Consider the following 21262-nt stretch of genomic DNA (forward strand, 5'->3'; position numbering starts at 1 on the left):
CAACCACGTCGTCGTACTTAGCAGCACAGTCCGACACTCGCCAAGTTCTTGGGTAATTGCTTCACCCTCCTGAGACCCCTGTAGTTACAGTGCTCTCAGCAGCCCCATTTAAAACCAGTTATGAGCCCGGGCTTACTTCTAAGCCTCGGCGAGTATCACTGCACTGCGTTTCCAAAACGACACAAAGGTCATAATACCTGTACCTCGAACCTTCATCGCTGCCTCCAGCTCTCTACGGTTCACTCTCCAGGCCCCGCAGTGGGTATGGACTCCGATATGGCAGACCAAACTCCCACAGATCTCCAAGCCATTTTCAATGCCCAGACCGAACAGCTTGCGGCACGGCTCGAATCACAATTCAATCAATGGCTTCAGAATATCACGGGAGAGTTCCAGGCTACAATCCAAGCCCAGATCGATCAAATCAACAAGCTACTGGCGGCTCTTTCAACACCCTCCAGTTCCTCCACAGTCTCGGGTAGTGGCTCAACACCATCAGCCACCACATCACCCACTCCAGCAATTGCCAATCTCTCATCGAAGGACCTCGCCAAACAAGGCCTTCAGCTTAATGAGAAGCAAAAGCTTACGGGTCCAGACAACTATCGCCAATGGATCCAGGCCCTCTCCATTCAACTGAGAATCCTTGAGGTCACAGATTTTCTTGAGAATCCAACAGCAGTGGTCTCAATCCTCTCTGATGCTCAGAAAGCCTACCTGGTTTTAACCATTCGCAACACACTTGCTCAGGGTCCCCTGGCTACCATTGAATCAGAAGACTGCCCTGCAGTTATCTTCAATCGCTTGAGAGCTCAATATGCTCCAGCGCAGCCAGTGTTGAGAGACCAACTCTGCAAGACTTACCACTCCTTGAAATTCGACGGATCGATGTCTGTGGTTGACTTTAACGCCAAGTTCAACACCCTCATTGCCAGACTTTCAAGCCTAGGAGTCACAATTCAGTCTACTGATCAGGTTAATCATTACCTGAATTCCCTGGAATCTAACTTTCCACAATGGTGTGAGCGCTCCAAAGCTCTACTTCGTCATCGTCGATTCCTTGGACCTGCCTCCGGAGGAGACTTGAGCTTGAATTTCTTCCAGGAAGACCTGCTGGCCGAGACTCGGGATAACACATCCACGACCTACCAAGCACTCTCTTCACTGCAAAATCAACGCCGCAATGCCACCAAGGACGGCAAAACGCCTCAGGATAAGTCCAAGGACCAGAGATCTACTGGTACCTCTGGCACCTCCACCACTACCGGCAGAGAGTATCGGAAACGTGGAAAAGGTGACAACAAGCCAAAGAACGAGAATTTGCAGGCCTCTTCACAAGAGTCTTCTAACCGGAAGGACCCCACTGTCGCTGCTTTTCAAGTCGGATTCCACCTGGGGACTGGATTCTTCAACATACCGGAAGAACCAGAGGACTCTACCAGCCAACCTTTCAATTACGCTTGCAAAACTCTGCGAGAATCCTGGCTATTCGATACCGGTTCCACTGTTCATATCTGCAATAACAGGGACCTGTACACGCAATTCTATGAGTCTGAGGACCTGAACACCATCTCAACAGGTGGTGGTCCAGTCAGGCCACAAGGCCAAGGGACCGTGAGGATCAACTTCTACATTGGAACTACCGATGGGAAACCCAAATTCTCCACCATTGAGCTCACCAAAACTCTTTATATTCCTGGATTTCCATTGAATATTGTGAGTGGAGAGCGCCTCTACGACTCTGGAGGGGCGCTTATCAACCAGAAAATTTTCAGTGGCAAGCGGAAGCTGATTGCTCAACTGGATTTCCAAAAATCTGGCTTTTTTCTGGGAGTTAAAGGACAGAAGTCTCCTGCGAGGAATCACTGGCACAACTACTCGACTTTCGCAACAGAGATCCGCAGATCTATCGCCACTGTAAACGCCCACTTAACCGGTGCTTCCAGTGACTCTGAAGACACAGATACTTCAGAGGGGGTCAACGATCCTACGCCTATTGTTCCTCCGGCACCTCCTTCCAAAGGTGTCACACGTCAACGAACTAACCACCGTGAACACGGCCAACAACACCGTCGATGCCACTGAAAGAAGGGGTAACTGCACGCTGTGAACCAGTAGTCAAAGTGAGGTAGACGATCACAGGCTTCGCGGTTATTAAGAAGATGATATTGGTCAACCTGAGATATTGAGGAACTTGGCAGCGGCTTGAGGCCACTGGGCACGGACCACCTGACGATGGATAAATACGCGTCTCTGAGATCTGTCTGTATTCCTAGACCTTCTTCTTCCTCATCACGCTCTTCGAGGCCATTGAAGATCATTAGCCTGAATTGAACCATGAAGTTCCAAGCCCTGATATTACAGCCCTTGTCACAAAAGGACCCTCCGCAGGACTCATACAATCAGCAATTCTTTGGCACGTTCGTCTAGGCCATATTGGTCTGGATCTTTGAAGTAGACCTCCTTAATCACAAAAGGGATGCCGAACTTCCAGAAGCTGAGACCTGGAGACTTGGTTTGCAAGAGCTGTGACGCCGCCAAGATCCTCCGAAGGCCTTCCAAACAGGCCGTTCAAGACCCCCCTTTTGCCCTGAGCCGTCTGGAAGGAGACATTGTCTCCATCAAGCCTATTCCACTAACGAAGACTCCCTACGCTCTCATCCTAGTCGGAAGACTCGCTACAGATGGGTTAAACCACTCAACCTCAAGGAGAATTCTGTCTCAGAGGTACGTTCAGTCATTGAAAACCTCAAAAATACATTTCAGCGATATCCAGGCCACTTCCACTACGACGGAGGCAAGGAAATTCTCCCTCTTCAAGCCTACTTCATTGAGAAAGGTATTGGCTTCAGCACTTCAAGCCCTCGCACGCCCAATCAAAATGGTCTTGCAGGGCGGTCTATTCGCGTAATTCTGGACAGATTACGTGCCACAGTACTTGCATCAGGACTTCCTCCCACTCTCTGGGGTCACATCATTGGTCCTGTGGTTGAAATCATCAACCGTACGGCTCAGTCAACCAAGAAGCTCACGCCTCACTAGCTTTTCCACGATGAATTGCTTCCTGACCAGCCTGCTCACACACCCAGCCTTGCTGACTACAGGGCTATTGGGACTGAAGTTACTGTGTATGTCCCTGCTGAGGATCGAATCCAAGGAGAGAAGCTCGCTCCCAGAGGAGTCAAAGGCAAGCTTCTTGCAGTCCTTAGTCACCAGACCTACTTAGTCTACTTAGGCTTGAATAAGGTCATTAAGACCAGTTTTATCAAGCTCTATGAGGACCCTCAAGCTCAAATTTCAGGACCACAGAGTCCTGTGAACTCATTGGAAATCGTTGATGCCACCGAGGATCCAGGAGATCCCCCTGTTCAACCACCTATCTCGGAAACGGACCCTGGAATTGCAACAACTCCAGCACCGGACCCTGGAATTGCAACAACTCCAGCACCGGACCCTGGAATTGCAACAACTCCAGCACCGGACCCTGGAATTGCAACACCTCCAGCACCTACCACGACCATTGAGATACCTCTTCCTAAGGCCACTGAGAGCCAACGTAAGGAATTCCAGTCTGTGGATGAGATGGACTGCACCGAGCTGATCACTTACTTGGTCTCCAGAACCCAGGAAGTATTAGCCACAGCACCTCAGACCAAGACTGCAGAGCCCAACACCTTCAAACAAGCTTTAAAGCATCCCCAGAAGGATCAATGGCTAAAGGCAACTTTCACTGAATTACATCAGCTCCTCACCACCAAGACTTTCTACTTCGTCAACCGCTCTCAGGCTAAGAAGAGACCTATTACCAGTCGATGGGTCTTCAAGGAAAAGAAGAACCCACAAGGCATCACAGTGAAGTTCAAAGCCCGGCTAGTGGCCCGTGGATTCCAACAAGCTATGGGAATCGATTTTCTTCAGACCTGCGCATCCACCACTGGCCTTCCTACTTGGAGAATTATCTTGGCTATTGCAGCTGTCTTTGACTGGGATATTGAACAAGTGGACTTTGTTGGAGCTTTCCTCAACTCTGACACAGACTTCGACATATACATCGAGCTACCCGAAGGACTACGTGAGTATTCTCACAGCACTCCAAGTGCTATCTCACTGTTGAAGCAATTTGGCTGGGATCCCACAGTGGACCAAGTCATCCTTCTGAAGAAGTCCCTCTACGGCTTAAAACAAGCCTCCTACCTTTGGCAACAAAAGGTTCTGGCCATGGTTAAGTCCCTGGGTTTTAAACCGTTGATTTTTGATACGGCCACATATTTCCACCCAGAGCTCACGATATTCATCATCAGCCACGTTGACAACTGCTTGATCACCGGCCCTGAGCCTTCTAAGCTCCAAGCCCTCAAAAAGACTACGAGTAATCATTACGATATCGAAGATCTCGGCCCAGCTCGCTATTTTCTCGGTGTTCAAATTGAACGCAACAGGTCTAAACGGCGACTCTGGATTCACCAAAAGGCTTATATCAGCGAAGCCGCTAGCTACTTCAATGTCAGCAACAAGCCAACTACTCTTCCATTGAGTCCAGGCCTCACAGGAAACAACATTGTATTAATTGAACTAAAAGCAGTCTCCCGTCGCTAAGGTTACACAGCCGTGCTGTCGAGAGATGGGAAGAAAGCTTTGGCGGATGCTTTCGAGTCCTTTGCCTTCCCGTTTGCCTATATTTAAAAAAAAAACTATTTAGAGGACAATCCAGCATAGCAGAAAAAAAACCTAGCACGGGCCACCGAAAGTTTTGTTTTTAAATTACGGAGGTACAGTTTTATTTGAAAGGAAATTTATGATTGGTTGGAACTGGCACTGTGCGGACCCTTCACTTTTGGCACGGTGTTGCCGACCTGCTTGGTTTGAACCTCAGCATCAGGATGCACTGAGCCGCGGGGAAAGCAGGTGGAATACATCCATCAGTGTGTATATTTCATCAGGCTGGTTCTGCTTACGTCTAGCTTCAATTCTTTTGCACAGTTGAGAATCTTATTGATGTGGAGGTTGCAGAGGCGTCGACTAAAAGTTTTTGACTCACTCGGCGAGCGTTCTCCAAGGCCCAACAGTCACTCATTATCTTAACCTCGACCAGTGGAAAGAGCGACCAAACTTCTCACATGCACATTCGACTGGGAATCACACAGGGATTCCGGTCATTCAGACACCCGCCTCCTGAGCTTGGTAGCGTTTTCTTTCTGATGAAACGCAGATACTGCGACAGCACATCGAAACATAGCTTATCCTCCCCACCTGCTAAGAAACATCGGCCATATACCGCAACAATGGTTTCCCGCACCATCACCCTCACCGAGCAGGAAGAACAGCTCAAGCGCCTCCTTGTAGACGTTGCGCGCTACATTGACTCTTCTTCCAGCGAGAACAGCCCGACTATCCTCCGCTGGGCTGGTGGCTGGGTTCGCGATAAACTACTTGGAATTAAGAGTCACGACATCGACACGGCTATCAACAACTTGACCGGTGAGGCCTTCGTTGGAAAGCTTCGTGACTATGTCGAGATCCCAGGCAACAAGCAGCTACACAACCTGATGGACTCCGACATTGGCCGCCTTCACACTGTGGCCCGCAACCCAGACAAGTCGAAGCACTTGGAGACCAGCACCATCAAGCTCTGCGGGTTGGACGTGGACTTTGTGAACTTGCGGAAGGAAACATACTGCGAGAACAGCAGGAACCCCGAGGTGGAGTTTGGGACGGCCGAGGAGGATGCTGCTCGCCGAGATGCGACCGTCAATGCTCTCTTTTACAACTTACAGACGGGCGAAGTGGAGGATCTTGTCGGGGGTCTGCCAGATCTGGGGGCGGGGATTATTCGGACACCAATGGAGCCACTGCAGACCTTCATGGACGATCCCCTTCGTGTATTGAGACTGGTTAGGTTTGCTAGTCGACTGGGGTTCAAAATCGACAAGGCGGCAGAGGAGGTTATGGCGGATGAGAATGTGCTGAGAAACTTGAAGATCAAGATCAGCAGGGAGAGGATTGGTGTGGAGTTGGAGAAGATGCTCAAGGGTAAGATCCAGACGACATTTTACAGAAGTGAAAGGCACAATAATGCTAATATTGTCTTTCAGGCAAACACCCGGTCGAGTCCCTGAGGCTGATCAACAGGTTGGGGCTTTACCATGCTGTGTTCACTGTACCGGAACGAACCGACATGCCAAAGCCAGATATTTCCAAGTGGGACCGCGCATATGAATGCTTGTTCTTCCTTGAGAGCAACAACACTCCTGGTTCCATCTGGGAGTTGCTCGTCACCACAGAGGAAGCGAGATATTTCGCCTGGTCATTGGCCACCATCACGCCTTGGGAACAACTTCCTGATGATCCCCCTCTCAAGTCAGGAAAGTTAGCCATGCCCCTTGCTACTCAAGCCGCGAGGGAAGGATTCAAGGCACCCAACAAGCTATCTGACGTGATCACTGCCGCCCATCGGCACCGTCCTGCTATTCTGGAGCTCAAGGCACTTGTTGATGAGAACAAGGATGAAATGAAGGATAGGGCAAAGTTTGGTATGGCGATCAGAGAGTGGGACTCAAGAGCCAAGGGTAGCTGGCGTCTACAAGTTCTTTACTCGATCTTGGGTGATGTTCTAGAAGGATCAACGAGCCGGGAAGAGATTCTGATGGGATGGCTGCGTTTCTTGGACCACCTGGTAGAACTTGATCTGATGCATGTCACGAAACTCGACAGGATCATTGATGGAACTGACCTCTCGAAGGCACTTGGAGTTAAGCCAGGGAGGTGGATGGGTGCGGCGCTCGAAGTTGTGATGGAGTGGCAGTTAAGGAACCCAGGGGTCGAGGATCCAGCAGGAGCAGTTGAGGAGGTGAAGAAGCGGCGGGTTGAGTTGGGGATTAAATAGGCAAGAGAGTGATAAAAAATACATCATGAGTTGAATATTTTATATTTTGTGTCTTGGTTTGAACCTGAGGTGGGCCTTTGTTTTCTGTTTCCCGAATTTGGCCGGTGTAGAGCGCTGTAATTATAGCGGTTAACGCCCCCACCAGAGCAGATGGGAGGGCTTTCCTCAGATTTCCGCAAGGCTCTCACAACCACTCATCAACAACCTCAACACAGTTGCCATTTCAGACCAGTAGCGCTGACCTTGGGGACCGGAATCAAAATTTACGCGTTACTTCATATTTTATTTCTCAACAACTTCAAGCGCTTGTCTCCCTGTCAGAATCATGTCCTGGTACAAGGTGCTGCTTGATGCGGCGTCGGCAATGAATGAGAAGCCAGACTCAATTGGAGATGCGATCCAGGCTTTATCACAGGGTATGAATCCTAATGAACATGATCAGCCGTGATAAGGCAGTAACAACTAACTGGTAATGTATAGAGGTCCCGGATTCGATAACACTTGATGAGCTGCTCACGGGGGTGAGTGAGACTGTTGCCTCATCTGACAAGACGAGGCCCGAGGTCAGTAGGCCCGTCAACTCAACAACGAGTATTACAGAGTGACTGATATGCAAAATCAGAACACAGAAAGGGTGCAAAAGGCCTTGGTGGTTGCACTCACATGTCTGCAACAGCCAGACAGGATACAAGAGAAAGCAAGCGACCAGGCCACTGCACAGGAGCTAGCGAGAGTAATATCAACAGCAATTGCGCCTGTTGTGCCTGTTCTCAACGACGACAATGGCTTACCAGCATGTATGTTTGAACTGCCTTGTACTATATGGACTCTGGTCAAGCCTAACTGGATGTAGCCTTCAATGATGCTCTCTCCAACAACAGCAAAGCCCTCAATACCCACTGCAAAGCCACCTCCACGATAGGTCTCCAATGCCTAGAAGCCATCGACAATGTTTTCAATCCACCCACCCTGGACGACGACACCCTCCTCACTCTCATTGCCTACTCTCACCCCGACCAAAACTGGTCTGATGATCCCACCAAAATTGCCAAGATAGCCGCCGCCATTCTCAAGACTTACCCCTTCCCCAATAAAACCGACTTCATCACCTCTACAATCCTCCAGTCGTATCTCCGGCCTCTTTTCTCAAAGTCTAAACCGTCTACTATTACCTCTTCAGGCCGCAAAGCAGAATACCAAACCGACAACTCCCGAGATGGCATCCCCGACGACACCGCTGCAACTAAACCATGGAAGTTTACTGACCTTCGCTCCATTCCGGTGTTCTCATGGGCAGTGACAGAAGCTAATGTACGTATCATCTCCTATATCTTGTCTTGTCTCACGCAAGAGTGGCACTCGTATAAAGAGGTACGTATCACTTTGATACTGTCACTAACCTTCCTTGAATGACAAAACAGAACGCCTTGATAAGCACCCACTGGCCCTCCTATATCCCCGTCCTCCTAACCCTCGCTGACGACTCCACCACCCCCATCCGCCAAACCGGCCTCAATATCCTATCCAACTTCCTCACCAAGATCCCCGCCAAAACCCTGCAGGACACCGGTCTAGGCCAAGTCTTTGCCGATGCTGTATTCCCAACACTGTCTTACCTTCCTTCTTTAACACCCGAGGATGAATCCCTTCAGCTCTTGGAACCAGCCTACAAAGCTTTGCTAGTTTTGGCAGAGAAGCAGTCCGCCACAGGAGGCAAAGACGGGAGCGGTAGTAGTCCCAGGCACAAGCTACTCGACCACCTGATCCGCGAGGGCATCTTCACAGGGTACTTTCACGCCAAAAACCATGTCAGGATTGTCGAGCTGCTCTGTCGAGAGACGGTGGAGATTGTAGACGCGATGGGGGTTCATGCTGTTAAACATCTCAAGGTACTTCCTACCCGTTTTTGTCTCTGATTTTCCGATTCACAACGCTGACCAACCTAAAGGATATGATTCCCATGATCTCCGCCATCCTCACCGACCCATTCGCTTCCGCCGCACCGCGGACTCTCCTCTCCGCTGTCAAAGCACTCCAGGCGGTTCTGAGGAACTGCTGGCCTAGGCTTATAACTGGGTCGGTTTGGCAGGATGAGATTATTAACGCGCTTGTGATGTGCTGGCTGAATCTTGATGAGCCGACTAACAACATCAGTGACAACAGCCTGGAAGAGGTTAGAAAGGAACTGGTTACTTCTTTCCAGGCTTTGTCTGCTATTTCAAGGACAGAGGGGACAGACCTCTCTGCGAGGGTTGAGCCATTGGTGGCGAAGGCTGGGTCTTTGGCTGGGTTGTTTTTGGGTCTGGTTGATGATGATATGGGGTGTTGAGTGTACAATGAATAAGGCACCTGCCAGTATCATGAGCAATACGGATGATATACTATTCTCGGATATGAAAGGGTCCCAGCACTGCAAGTCAGCCAAACGTGTAGTAATCGTTACAACAGGACACAAGCCTCTGAGTTATCCTTGGAGGGCTATGAACAAAACTTTGAGATCTATCAACATTTCTTCAGCATATATTAACTCTCTTCCGACGCCTGCTGACTATATTTCAAGGCCTTCCACTTATGTTTTGAGGCGTAGTTCAAAGTACTATGCGGTATTAGATAGCTTTGTAGCGCCACTGATTTATCTATAGCGTAAGACCACTTAACCTCTCCAAATCCAGTCGTGATGGCCCTGCCCGATTCCCATAATAAAAGTAGACCTATACAAGGCCCATGACAACAAACATAATAGAATAGTAAAAGCTGAGACAAAAGACAGAAAAGATTAATACTAATGACTGGGAGAGCTGGAATCAAAGACTGAAAAAGCCCCGCCTAAAGACTGCGAAAGTGAGACCAAAACTGGAACAGCTGGGCTCAAAGACTGAAAGCTAATAGGTACAACCGAAATAGGGAATCACAGACATATCCATCGTACACTCCATTCTGGTGTCAAGTAAGGCATCCATAACACTGTCATCACTACGTTAAACCACCCTCCCCCCTACTTTCCAACCCCAATCCTCCTCCTCAAACTCAATGGCTCCAACCTCCTAGCAACTTGCACCACCCCCTTCGAAGAAAACAACGTCTCCAACGATCTCATCTTCAGCCCCACGCTAATAAGCCCACTCCCCCCACCACTCCTCCCCCTCGCACCACTCGCCCTCTCCAAACAAGAAGCCCCACCACCACCACCACCACCGCTTGCCCCAGAAGTTCCCCCCACCCCGCCTTTCCCCCCAACCTCAGACTCCTAATCCACCGGCTGCTGTTTAAACAAGCTCTTCCCCCTCAACCACTTCCTATAAGCCTTATACCTCTTCTTCTGCGCATCCTCCTCGGTAACCGTCAGCGGGTTCTCCCCCACCGTCACAGTCTCCAAATATAACTCCCTATCCTGCTCCTGCTCCTCCTCCTCCTCCCTATCATCCCTCCTCGGCATCCCCAGCTTCTGGGGCCAGGGCGTCGAAATCGGCAGCCCCTCCCACTGCCAACTCCCATTGACATACTCTTGGTACTCTGGCTCGATTTCCGAGAGCGGTATCTCGCTCGACACCACCAGCGGTAAATTCTGCGGGTGCGAAATGTAACGCGCGTAGTCTTCCGCTTCTACCGCGCTGACGGTGGGGTTGAGAGATTCCTGGACTACTTGGGTAAAAGTCCATTGTGCCGCGCGGGATTTCTCAAGGGCCGATTGTTTGTTTTTTGCTGCTTCGTCGCCGCTGTTGTCGTTGGGGTGGTGGGAGGTGTCTTTCATTATACCATGGGTGGCATGTTTGTCTGGTTGGAGCCAGCGGTGGGAGAAGATGCCTTTGCTGCCGCTTCCTGTGCTGGCTGTTGTGGTGGGAGTTGGTCCAGCATGGTCTGTCTTTTCGTTGATCGAGGATATTTCCGCGTCGTCGGCCATGCGAACCATGTCGTGGGGAGCAACGATTGTGACTTCTTTCTTGGCTTTCTTCTTTTCTTGCGCTTCACTGTCGCCCAGCTCGGTGCGGACTCGGAAGGGGCTAAGATCGTACCGGCCGTCGAGGGTTGATTTGAAGGGGATGTATCGAAGGGTGGAGTTCATTTTGTAAGAGAACATCTTGAGGAAGGAAGATAATGTGGAAGGGCGATAGTACTCAAGCCAGTAGTCATCATAGGCTGACATTGGCTTGCTGGTGTGGGGAGCCTTTCCTTTGGTGGGCTGGTAGGGTGGGAGGACTCGCGGTTCGAGGAATTTCGGTGTATACCAATGGATGTAATCTCTTTTTCTCTTGTCAAGCCACGTGCGGGGGTTTTCGTGATGAAGGTAGTAGTCTGTTGCTAGATCCCACAGCATTGGTTGGCCGTGGGCAAAAATGTAGTTGCCCAGAAAAAGGTTGTAGGCTTCCTGGCGCTGCCCATCAAGAAAGGAGTTGTTGTAATACCGCTTGAAGCTCTCAATCATATCTCGAGAGTGACTTGTCCACTGGTTGATCTTGCGGTAAGTCTCCATCGTGTTGACGAGCTGTGAGCCGCCGTATTGGACGGCTATGGTGTCACCATGGTCATGGTACATATGTGTGAACAAGTTAACAGCGTCGGTATCATAGTTGATGGCTGTGTCCCCAAGGATGCCGAGCGCGTAGAGTTGATGTCCAAGTGCCCGCTTGCCAATGACAAACTGAGCGGCATTGGTTCTGTCGAGACAGTCTATGCAGTTTGTGCGCGCCACCCCGTTCTGGACGCGGATGGGAGATGTGTAACCGTCCCCATTGTGAAAGAAGCCCGTGGTGATCAATACATCTTCTGCGATCTCCTCAAGCGTTCCGATGACATCTTGATCACGACTCTTCGCGGCACGGGACATGTCCCAGGCACGATGGATGATCTTCTTGTCTGCTGGTAAGAACTGGTTGAGGTAGTTGATGGCACGCGTGTATTCTTCAAGTAACTTGCTTTCTCGAGGTGTCCTCTCACGAGACTTTACCAGATTAAGTGCGTAGATGGGTGCCCCATAGCGCTCGAAGAGGTTGTCAAAGTGCAGGGCGGCCGCACTGTAGAAGGGGTCGACCAGGTTCAGCTCGATTGGAGGTTTCGGAGTCACACCTGTGTTGTCCTGCGTCCAGTAGAGAGGAATAGACCCACGGTGTTGCACATACGAAGTATAAGAAGGGTTGGCAAAGAACTTGGGACCAGGCGCATGGAACGAGGTCGTGAGGGCCTCTGATACAATCTGCTCAGTCTCTACATCATTGGCGACATAGCCCAAATCATTGGCGCCTCTCTTCAAGAAACGAGCGCCAGCAAAGTACCGACTGCGGCGAGCAATGACAGTGATGTGTGCTGTCCTGCCGTAGACCGAAACGGCGGCTTGGTCGATGTACCCGTGGATTATAGGGCGACACCAGTCATACGGCACATTGAGAAGTTTCGCAACTGGCTGAAGTAAGTGGTTATTCCAGACAAACATGGAGTTGAAATCATCGTCAACTGCACAGGGGTGGCCATTGATCAGCGCAGCCCGCTCTCTGGTGATGTTGTACTGCAATGTCCGCGTGATATCATACGAGTAGCTGTAGTAGAAGGAGCGCGTTAGATCCAGGTTGTTCAGAATGCCCAGAAATCTCGACTCCTCGGTGTTGGTGTTTCGTTGATCCACCTTGAGGTTGGGTGATGTTAAGGGAATGAGGTCGGTGCCGTCGATTTGGTAAACGTAGTGGCCGCCTATCATGGCCACAGTGCTCTTCTTGGTGATGAGAAGCATGTACCAGGGTCCGGTAAACTTGATGAACCCCAGCAAACCCCATGTCGTACATCGAAGCTTCAGTCCACCCGTTCCCTTGTTCCCATCGTCGATCGTATCTAGCAGCTCGTTCATGTCCTTCTGGGTATATACTGTCTTGTCGTCGGTGATACTTAGTTCCGACTCGTCATCGTTGATCCTGTCGATCTTGAGGATACGATAACGCTTCTCTGTGACATCGCCGCCGACAATATAAAAGCGACTGGCTGTCTCGTACAAACTGAACCTATGCATCTTGTGCATCAACCTCGACCTGGGGCCTGCCCCATCGATACCCCCATATCCGAGGCGAACCTCCTCGTCTTCGTCGTCTTCTGCCATTACTCCTACACCTGGCCGCGATGATGCTGGGTCGGGGCTCGATGTTCGCAGGAAGGGTTTCGCGACAGCTGGCTCGTCCTCGTCGTTGTCGTCGCCTAGCCCCGCGCCAGCGCCTGTGCGCAAAGGTGCCGATTTACCGGAGGCTACCGAGTCTGTGTCGGCACTGTTGTGAAGCGGGGGGAACAGGACGGGCTCGGTCTCTGGGAGCTCGGGGACTCGGGAAGGGGGAGGAGGAGGGCCATTTTGGCTTTGGGCTTGGGACTGGCGTGGTAGCACTGGAACGGGAGCGGGAGTGGGAGCTTGGGGCACTGGAGCTGGTGTCTCGGGACCACCACCACCGCCTGCAGGTGTGGCAGCAACTAGGGCGCTGATCGCAAGTTGGGTTTCTGCTGTGTCGGCAGCCATATTCACCAGTCCCCCATCGTACCAGAGTTAATGTGTCAGCCGTGATAGGCGATAGGGCGGTAGGGTAGTGGAGGAGAGGTCGGTGTGGGTTCAGTTGAGGTCGGTCAGCGGCAAGCATGAAGCACGGTGATGTAATAGGTGGGGTGGGACCAGCTTGTACAAAATAAACGAAATTGCTTACACAAAACACACATCAAACAGTGGCTAATTGAATAACACGAAGACCTTTTAAATACCAACCAACACACCTTCTATAAGTTCTGTCTCTGAGGGCCATTCGATGGTTTTCGAGGCAAGTCTGTCATCTTCGAATACCTGCTATTCTGTCCAAAATGTAGTGGACCGCACTGGATGGACGCCTGAATCAAGTGATCCACCTCATCTCATCCCACAGTCTCAGACACAGTTCTTGATATGAGGTTCACAAAGAAAGCCTTGTATTACGACATTTCTTACGTATTAACTGCATTCTGGCACTCAAATGTTGTGTATAACATTACTCTTGTCAAATCTGCGCTCTTGGGTTCCTGAGCACGGTTGACCCGTTTAGAGTTTGAGTTTCAATGAGCACTCTTGGCTTAGAGTTGGTCGAAGAAGAACCACGACAGCTTCATGTCCGGGCGCAAGATGTTCCAGCTTAACCTTCCGTCCCTCGGAATCGTGGATGATCAGGATTCCCTGACGGGTTATTCCTATCGCGTTTGTTCATTTTGTCACTTGCTAATGCTTCCAACATGGTTCTTAGGCATTTGCACGGGTTCAAGGGCACCAACATGTCAAGAGACATCTCAATCTTTATTAGTGCTATGGGGGAAACAAGCTGTCTTCCGGTTTTCTGGTCCTGCATGTCATTCGTTTTGCCTTGGTTCCATGGCTCCCACTAAATAAGCTTCAGGCTGGCGCTCAAGTGGCCCGGCATCTCTTCACCTTGAGCCATGCCCTCGAGCACCTCGGAAGCATGCGAGTCGTCCGCGCGTCACCTTGTAATCCTCACTCGTCTCGGAGATTCAACATTGCGGTCTAATCCTTCCCGTAGGACCATGGCCTACTCGACGAAAGTTGTCGGGCCTTTATCGAGTCCGCGCGGTAGGGAAGACAATGTCCTGATCATTCTCGAACCTCCCCCTCCTCCAAGGCCATCGCTCTCTGGCCGCCGTGTCAAGCAGGTTGCGCCTTTTTCTCATCCGGAAATCACTCGCCGGCGGCCCTTACGATCCACTACCGTCTTGACAGAGTATACCACAATTACCACCACCCCCGTTGTTGTTGTCTTGGTCGAAGGTCCTTTCACCACTGGCCATCCCCAAGACACGACCACCACACAAAAAGCAAACCCTTTGTTTTCTACCAAGCGAGGAACACTGTTAACAAGGACAAGGTAGGAAGAGCTTCACCAGCCGCAGGAGCTGACGGCTGACACCAGATCCAGGATCGCTGGAGTGGCAGAGCCCACTCGGACAATCTCTGTGGCCATGGATGCCGCGTGAGTGTGCTCGATATCGGCAGTTATATTGCGGAGAAGTTGAGCTGACAGAGCCTCTCCAGCCCGTATGCCCCTCCGCCGGAACCGACAGCGTCTGCGGCCGTCGACCTCCCTCAGGATCCAGGAAATGGAGCGATGCTCACAGGGGAGTGTGCGTCGGCGCAGAATACACTCATCGATGATGGCGGGCCGACCATGATATATGCGCCCTTTGTAGGCTGTATCAACAATAAACCAGATTGCTGTCCCTATACACCCGCAACCATGGCTCAAAAGTTCAAGGCCGCTGTCACAGCCAGTTCTGGTGTGTTTCCCACTCCGCAAAATCAGAAAGATTCCACAATGAAAAGTTGTGCTGCCGATTACTACTCCGTCTCTGGAAGTTGCTGCCCAAGGTACGTCATCATGTCGTCTGAAGAAGAAGCCGTGAACATCAAAAACTGATTACAGGTCATAGCGGCTACGCACTTTGGACCTCCGTCATGGGTGACCAAACACCATGTGTAAGGGCTCTCACAGCAACCACCGAGGTGCAGACCATCACCAACGCGCCGGCCGCGACAACAACGAAACCGACCATGGCCGTCACGGGCGTTGTCTTTGCCATGGCCTATCCACTGGAGGAAACCTCGGGAGGGCTCCCGAGTGGAACAATCGCAGGCATAGTCGTGGGCATCATCATGGGAGTATTCTTCCTAGCGGCGGTGATATTCTTCAGTTGCCGCTACCGGCGCAGCAAACAACTGAAGAACTTCAAGAAGGAACTTCATCAAAACTTCTATGGGGATAACGGGACTGGAACGTCGGAAGTTCCGACGCTTGTTAACAATACGAACGCCAACAGTATACGGGGAAGCACTACTACCACGATGGCGCATCATCGGCCACAAAGCTCCCTTTGCGGCACCCAGTACCTCCACCACAAAACCATCAAGCGCGACTCGGTCGCCAGCCTCGGGCACAAAGAGGAGCGAGACTTGTCCCAGGTCGATAACCCCGCCGAACGATACACACCCGACTCGGCCTACCCCCAAAGACCGCCAGCCAGGGAAGCGATGGTAAGGCGGGAATCATCAGTACACAGTCTGGATTCGCAACTATCTCTCCATGACGAGAACTGTTACGACAACATCTTGCCCTCCCCGGGCACGCCAGGGACTTTAGCAGATAGGAATAACACTCACAATATCCGCAACAGCAGCAATAATCCAACCAACGATTGGGTTGTCTCTGGGTCGGAATTACACCTGGCAAAACCGCAGAGGCTGTCGAGGGGATACCCGAGGATAGTGTACACTCATTCCCATGGACATGGGAGCAGTACAAGTGTGCCGACTACGGTGAATGGTGGCGAGGGTGGGGGAGCGGGGAGGCCGTCGACCTCTACGTCGGGGAGTGCGAGCGGGTCGGGGAGTATTTGCAGTAGGCCGTCGACAAGGTTGGAAGTTATGCCGGGAACGCCGGAGGAGGATAATAAGACCAATGGGAACACGGAGAGGCAGAAGGTTGAGGTTTGAGTTGGAAGGTTGGAAGGAGATTGGAACTTTGAATGTTATGATTGTGATAGAGATTGATGTGGATGATGGATATGTTTATAAAGATGCTTTTGGGATATGAAGGAGAAGGGGGGAGGGATATCGACAGGGGGATACGACAGAGACAGACAACAACAACAACCACGGACATAGGAGGTTAGAGTGGACGGCCTATGGTCAGAGCAGTTGGTGAGAGAAGGAATGGTGGATGAAGACGAAGGATGATCTAGAAAGTGGGAGGATATCTGTCTGTGACCTGTTTTGTCTCATGATCCGTCGTGGGAGGGTGAGTAGGTACATGCCCTTTTTTCTTTTTCTTTTGATACGTCAAAACAAATGAACATATGTCGTACATGGACAAGAGATGGATAGGAACAAAACGAAGAGAATGAGTATTCCGGGGACGGTCTCTCGGGGTTAAGATTAAAACTGGCCGTTATGGGTTGAGTTTGGGGATACACCGTTATTCTGTTCTTTTTTTTCTGGGTCATATCTCTCGTTGTCCACTTCACCTTGCACAGGTCTCTATCCTTCTTTTGATGGGGATATTTTAATAGTGGGTTCTCTTCTGGAACTATTGCATAATGAGTAATATCTGTGATGCACAATGACAACTTCTGTGTCCCCTATATCCAACTCCCAAGCCCGTCATCCTCCAACTTGTGTTAAAGAACCCAAAACCTATAACGTGACATCAACTTACATTCCACCTTTTCGTTTCACAGAATCATCCCGTCCATCGACACAATCGGATTCGCTGGACCAAAAACACAACAACCCTTATCTGTTCCCACTCGGCAATCAATACCGAACAATTTAAAAACCTCCGATCTTAAGGGTCCTTTTTTCCACGGCAATGCAAGCTGCACAATGATATCAGCTCTTGGCTTTTGCACCGCCCCTGATTGCAATCGTCCGATCGGTTCGGGCACCAGAGGAGGGAACCTCGTCAGTCATGTTGTGTAACCCCTCACTTCTTTTCTAGAACTCTCGTTGGGTGGTGTATGCTGACTGGCTCAGATTTATAAAAGCAGGGAAGTGATCGACAAGAGTGACGCACCTCCCGGATTCTTCCAGCTCAACCACCATCCACGCTTCACCAACGCGGGGTATGGGGTAAAAATCAGGTTATTCGTCCGGGAACACAAAGAACAGAAAAAATTTAGTTATATTCCCATCCCCATGTCCAGACGGGGAAAATGGAATTTCAAAAAGGGGTGTGTGTTTGTTCAATAAAGAATTCCGTCAAAATCAACAAGTATTTATCAACTGGTCTTGGCAAGGGTGAATAGGGGTCGCTTCAAGACTCAAAGTCATCATTCATCACCTCACAAGTTTCATCTCGTGACACTTTTTTTTCTTCATTTTTTATGATTTACGATCTATAGAGAGAAAATAATCTGTAATGCCTACCCGTCCATCAAGATTACCCCGGCGCATCAGTCATTCCACGCCCCCGAGCACAACGTACGCTCGGGATTACACCGAACACGACGATGATCATGACAGTTCCAGAGGACCGCGAAGGGGTCGAGCAGATGATCACCATCATCCACGACACAGAAGAAGGAGGAGTGTCGAGTCAGACGATGGAATTTACCATGATCCAAGAGATCGCCGCTCTCACAAGAGTCGAGGAAGGGGAAGAAGTGTCGACTCAGACGACGACACTTACCGCGAGTCAAGAGAGAAGCGCTCTCGCAGAAGCCAAAGAAGGGACAGAAGCACCGATTCCGAGGACAGCACTTACCACGGCAGGTCCCGACATCAAAGCCGAAGAAGAGACAGGAGCATCGACTCACAAGACAAGCGCCACCACTCGCACGACGAAGAAACCTCAAGACGAGGTCGACATCGATCAGTACGCCACCCCCTGAGAGGTTCACACCAATCGCCATCTCGATCATCATCAGCCTCTTCCTCCTCATCAGAGAGCGACTTTGACCGTGTCCGTGACCCTTCCCCCAAACAGCCCGGTCGTCTCCGCCGCCTAGCCCGCAGCGTCAGCCGTCTAGGTCGTCGTCGCAAACCATCCGTCTCATCGCGTTCCAGGTCCAGGAGTCGCAAGGGCAGGGAAGACGCGCACCTCCGCTCCAGATCCCACCCACCCCACCACCACCACTCCTCATCAAAACACAACGAATCCCACTCTCCCGCAGACATCATCTACACAGCCGCACGCACCGCCTTCGAAGCAGGAGCAGTGGCCGCTCTCAAGCTGCGGAATGATCCCTCGCCATTGATAGGTGCCAAAGGTGGCAAGATTGTCGCTGCCGCCGTCGGAGCTGCTGTTGTCGACACGTTCATCGATCAAAAGCACCCTAAGCGGAAAGGAGGGTTGAGACACACTGTCATGAGGCAGGCTACTCAGATGGCGATAGGAAACATCGTTATGCCGGCTGTCATACACGCTGATAAGAGACACGGAAAGGGAGTCCCAGTGCAGACAAGTGTAAGGGGCAAAAGTGCATGGTTTGGGAATATGAAGGCTGCTGGTGCAAAGGCCGGAGGGGGCGTGAGAGCGGGTGGTGGGAGGAGGTAAGTTGGAGAGATGCATAATTTTCTACCGTTGTACCATGTTTGGTCTCGTTTCATTATGGGTGCTGACTGCGGGATTGATGTCGTTTTGGAAGGCGGCTGCAATAATGACCTGATGTCTGTAACGAATAAAAGATTGGTAGAAAAAGACATTAGAGATAGCGTGAAACAATTGACTTGCATTTACATAACAGCAAGAATGTAGCCTGCCTTTGTCAATCAGCGTTCTCCGAAACTGTAATTGGACGTTCTTCTAGGCCTGTCTGATATAGACAATATGAGCTCGCCTAGTCTTACCCACCAAACATCCCTTTGGTGGCATCTTCCAGCTAGTGTCTCCAATTCGTGGCAGTTTATTAGCGATCTTCTCAAGTAAAACGGTAGACTGTTGATATCTCCGCATCGCTGACCTTTATTAGTGCGCACTTTGAAGGGGACCGTCGGGTCTAGGCTGGAAACCGACAGCTTTTTATCTCTGAACATCAGGCCCAAGGACATTGAACGGGCATCGGTTCCTGGCCCGGCTCCTGTACAGAGGCAGGTTCCTGGCTTAGATCTTGGCATGGACTCGGTGTCCGGCAAAAACAACACTAGGGAATGTCGGACGGCGGTTTATTGCCGCTTTGAGGTATTCAGCTCCAGCCGGTCAGCCACGGACTCTCTCCAAATCGGACCCCGAACCAGCTTATCTGAGGCGCTCTACAACGGCGCTCTAAGCAAGACCGATGCGGTTGTTTAAATAGAAAGGCAACGGCCGTAACGGTTTGATTCAGAGTCAGCCTCACCTTCCAAGCATTGTCCCAGTGGTTTTGTGTAGATAGCATCCAGACTTACAAAGAGCCTCTTCCCCGAATCCACCGTCCATCTCGACCTCGACTTGCTACATTCCAACATCTGATCTCGCTAGGCAACCCACCAAGTCAAAAAAAAAAAAAAAGATGAGAATTCTAGGTCTCCATGGGCAAGGGACAAGTGCCTACATCTTCAAATCTCAAACAGGTAAGTTGCAATGCCCCAAATCTTGTCAGATCGCACACTTACAGATGCAATAGTTGCTTTGAGAGCAAAGCTCCCAAAAAGCTACGAATTCGACTTTGTTGATGCCCCATTTCATTGCGCCCCAGCACCAGGTATCAAGGTCTTGTTCGACTCCAGTCATTACACTTGGTGGCCAAAAGCGACCATCAACGGCATCAAAGGTGCGCACAAGTGGTTGATCGACTACATCGAGGAAAACGGACCGTACGACGCCGTGATTTGCTTTTCCCAGGGCTGCTCCTTAGTTAGCAGCTTCCTTCTCTACCACAACCTTGAAACACCCGAGGAACCTCTACCATTCAAAGCAGCCATCTTCATCTGCGGCGGCCTCCCTCTCGGTGTCCTCGAAGATCTCAACTTGCCCATCACAGAAAAGGCCCATGCTGTCAACGATGCCACGGGTGCGCTGCTCAAGAAGAAGGCCGGCGCATTGATTGATCTGGCGAAGAATCTCGACAAAATCAAGCCGGGCATGGGGCTGTGGGACGACGTCAACGGGTTGCTTCACGACCCGTCAAAGATGCCAGACGAGACAGATGTGTTTGGGATTGACTTTACCGCCATGCCAAAGGGAGCCATGATCAAGATTCCAACAATTCACATCTACGGTGCTAAGGACCCAAGGTGGCCATCGAGTGTTCAGTTGGCGTACTTTTGCGAGAACAGGAAGGAGTACGATCACGGCGGTGGACACGATATCCCTCGGTCGACGGACGTTTCCATCAAGATTGCGAAGATGTTGGAGGATTTGAGGGAGGAGATTGGAGCATAATGCTTGTCGGAAAAGTAATTGATGGTACTGGCATAATATCGGTGTTTGATCGTGGGGGCGGGTTTGTGTTGTTCGGGATCGGCTTATCGGTATTGCGTTTGGGACTCGGGCATTTTGATATACCATTTGGCGATAAGAGCTCATAAGATTCGATGATTTTGGAGACTTAGAGTGACGATGCAAGAAATAAAAGCGATTGTAATCAACAGTGCGTTTGCTCAGAGGGAAGGCGCACGCAAGGCTAGCCCGTGCCCGTGTCACCCTTACCGGTCTTAGGAACAGGTACCTTGATTTTGGCAAGTACAAGCAGTCACTGTCGCAGGAGTTCTTTCCATGCAAAAGTAATACATCTAAGAATCAGGCTTCGAATCCTCTTATTTTCATAAGATTTAGATTCTCCATCAGTATTACTCCATTATGCAAGGTACTGGTGAAGGGCCGTCAACCTCGACTTACACGGTAGGCGCGTTGAACCCTAACCCTCACCGGCCACACTCTGACCGACGATGTATAAGGAGCCTGATGC

The 21262-nt window shown here is 50.7% G+C and overlaps 6 protein-coding genes across 6 annotated transcripts; 5 read left to right on the forward strand and 1 right to left on the reverse strand.

Annotated features, from left to right (window-relative positions):
* The first annotated feature begins 4646 nt into the window (after nucleotides 1-4646).
* CCA1 (CCA tRNA nucleotidyltransferase, mitochondrial) lies at nucleotides 4647-6925 on the forward strand. Its single transcript, XM_062891980.1, has 2 exons — nucleotides 4647-6030; nucleotides 6093-6925. Exons 1-2 carry the CDS (start codon nucleotides 5118-5120, stop codon nucleotides 6881-6883), a joined length of 1704 nt encoding a protein of 567 aa, XP_062740501.1. The 5' UTR covers nucleotides 4647-5117; the 3' UTR covers nucleotides 6884-6925.
* Nucleotides 6926-7064: 139 nt separating this feature from the next.
* QC762_602910 (uncharacterized protein) lies at nucleotides 7065-9325 on the forward strand. Its single transcript, XM_062891979.1, has 6 exons — nucleotides 7065-7299; nucleotides 7364-7446; nucleotides 7506-7680; nucleotides 7737-8194; nucleotides 8305-8772; nucleotides 8832-9325. The coding sequence occupies exons 1-6, from the start codon at nucleotides 7209-7211 to the stop codon at nucleotides 9210-9212; spliced, it is 1656 nt and encodes a 551-aa protein (XP_062740502.1). The 5' UTR covers nucleotides 7065-7208; the 3' UTR covers nucleotides 9213-9325.
* Nucleotides 9326-10130: 805 nt separating this feature from the next.
* Nucleotides 10131-13661, reverse strand: FIG4 (phosphatidylinositol-3,5-bisphosphate 5-phosphatase; the record flags this gene model as incomplete). Its single annotated transcript, XM_062891978.1, has 1 exon — nucleotides 10131-13661. The coding sequence occupies exon 1, from the start codon at nucleotides 13368-13370 to the stop codon at nucleotides 10131-10133; it is 3240 nt and encodes a 1079-aa protein (XP_062740503.1). The 5' UTR covers nucleotides 13371-13661.
* A 449-nt stretch (nucleotides 13662-14110) lies between these two features.
* Nucleotides 14111-16370, forward strand: QC762_602890 (uncharacterized protein; the record flags this gene model as incomplete). Its single annotated transcript, XM_062891977.1, has 4 exons — nucleotides 14111-14748; nucleotides 14800-14853; nucleotides 14916-15248; nucleotides 15311-16370. The coding sequence occupies exons 1-4, from the start codon at nucleotides 14306-14308 to the stop codon at nucleotides 16368-16370; spliced, it is 1890 nt and encodes a 629-aa protein (XP_062740504.1). The 5' UTR covers nucleotides 14111-14305.
* A 1423-nt stretch (nucleotides 16371-17793) lies between these two features.
* Nucleotides 17794-18930, forward strand: QC762_602880 (uncharacterized protein; the record flags this gene model as incomplete). Its single annotated transcript, XM_062891976.1, has 1 exon — nucleotides 17794-18930. The coding sequence occupies one exon, from the start codon at nucleotides 17794-17796 to the stop codon at nucleotides 18928-18930; it is 1137 nt and encodes a 378-aa protein (XP_062740505.1).
* Nucleotides 18931-19527: 597 nt separating this feature from the next.
* On the forward strand, nucleotides 19528-20736 carry QC762_602870 (uncharacterized protein; the record flags this gene model as incomplete). The annotated part of the gene is made up of 2 exons (XM_062891975.1): nucleotides 19528-19925; nucleotides 19979-20736. Exons 1-2 carry the CDS (start codon nucleotides 19865-19867, stop codon nucleotides 20734-20736), a joined length of 819 nt encoding a protein of 272 aa, XP_062740506.1. The 5' UTR covers nucleotides 19528-19864.
* Nucleotides 20737-21262: the final 526 nt, after the last annotated feature.

This window comes from Podospora pseudocomata, chromosome 6 (assembly GCF_035222375.1).
Source record: "Podospora pseudocomata strain CBS 415.72m chromosome 6, whole genome shotgun sequence".
Taxonomy (NCBI): Eukaryota; Fungi; Ascomycota; class Sordariomycetes; order Sordariales; family Podosporaceae; genus Podospora; species Podospora pseudocomata.

What these genes read in the sequence shown, in the direction of transcription:
- CCA1 (XM_062891980.1), top strand. Translation starts at nt 5,118, where the DNA reads ATGCACATTCGACTGGGAATCACACAGGGATTCCGGTCATTCAGACAC. An exon ending in GTTGGAGAAGATGCTCAAGG is followed by an intron (nt 6,031 to 6,092) that starts GTAAGATCCAGA and finishes ATTGTCTTTCAG; the next exon opens with GCAAACACCCGGTCGAGTCC.
- QC762_602910 (XM_062891979.1), top strand. Translation starts at nt 7,209, where the DNA reads ATGTCCTGGTACAAGGTGCTGCTTGATGCGGCGTCGGCAATGAATGAG. An exon ending in CGACAATGGCTTACCAGCAT is followed by an intron (nt 7,681 to 7,736) that starts GTATGTTTGAAC and finishes AACTGGATGTAG; the next exon opens with CCTTCAATGATGCTCTCTCC. An exon ending in ATGCTGTTAAACATCTCAAG is followed by an intron (nt 8,773 to 8,831) that starts GTACTTCCTACC and finishes ACCAACCTAAAG; the next exon opens with GATATGATTCCCATGATCTC.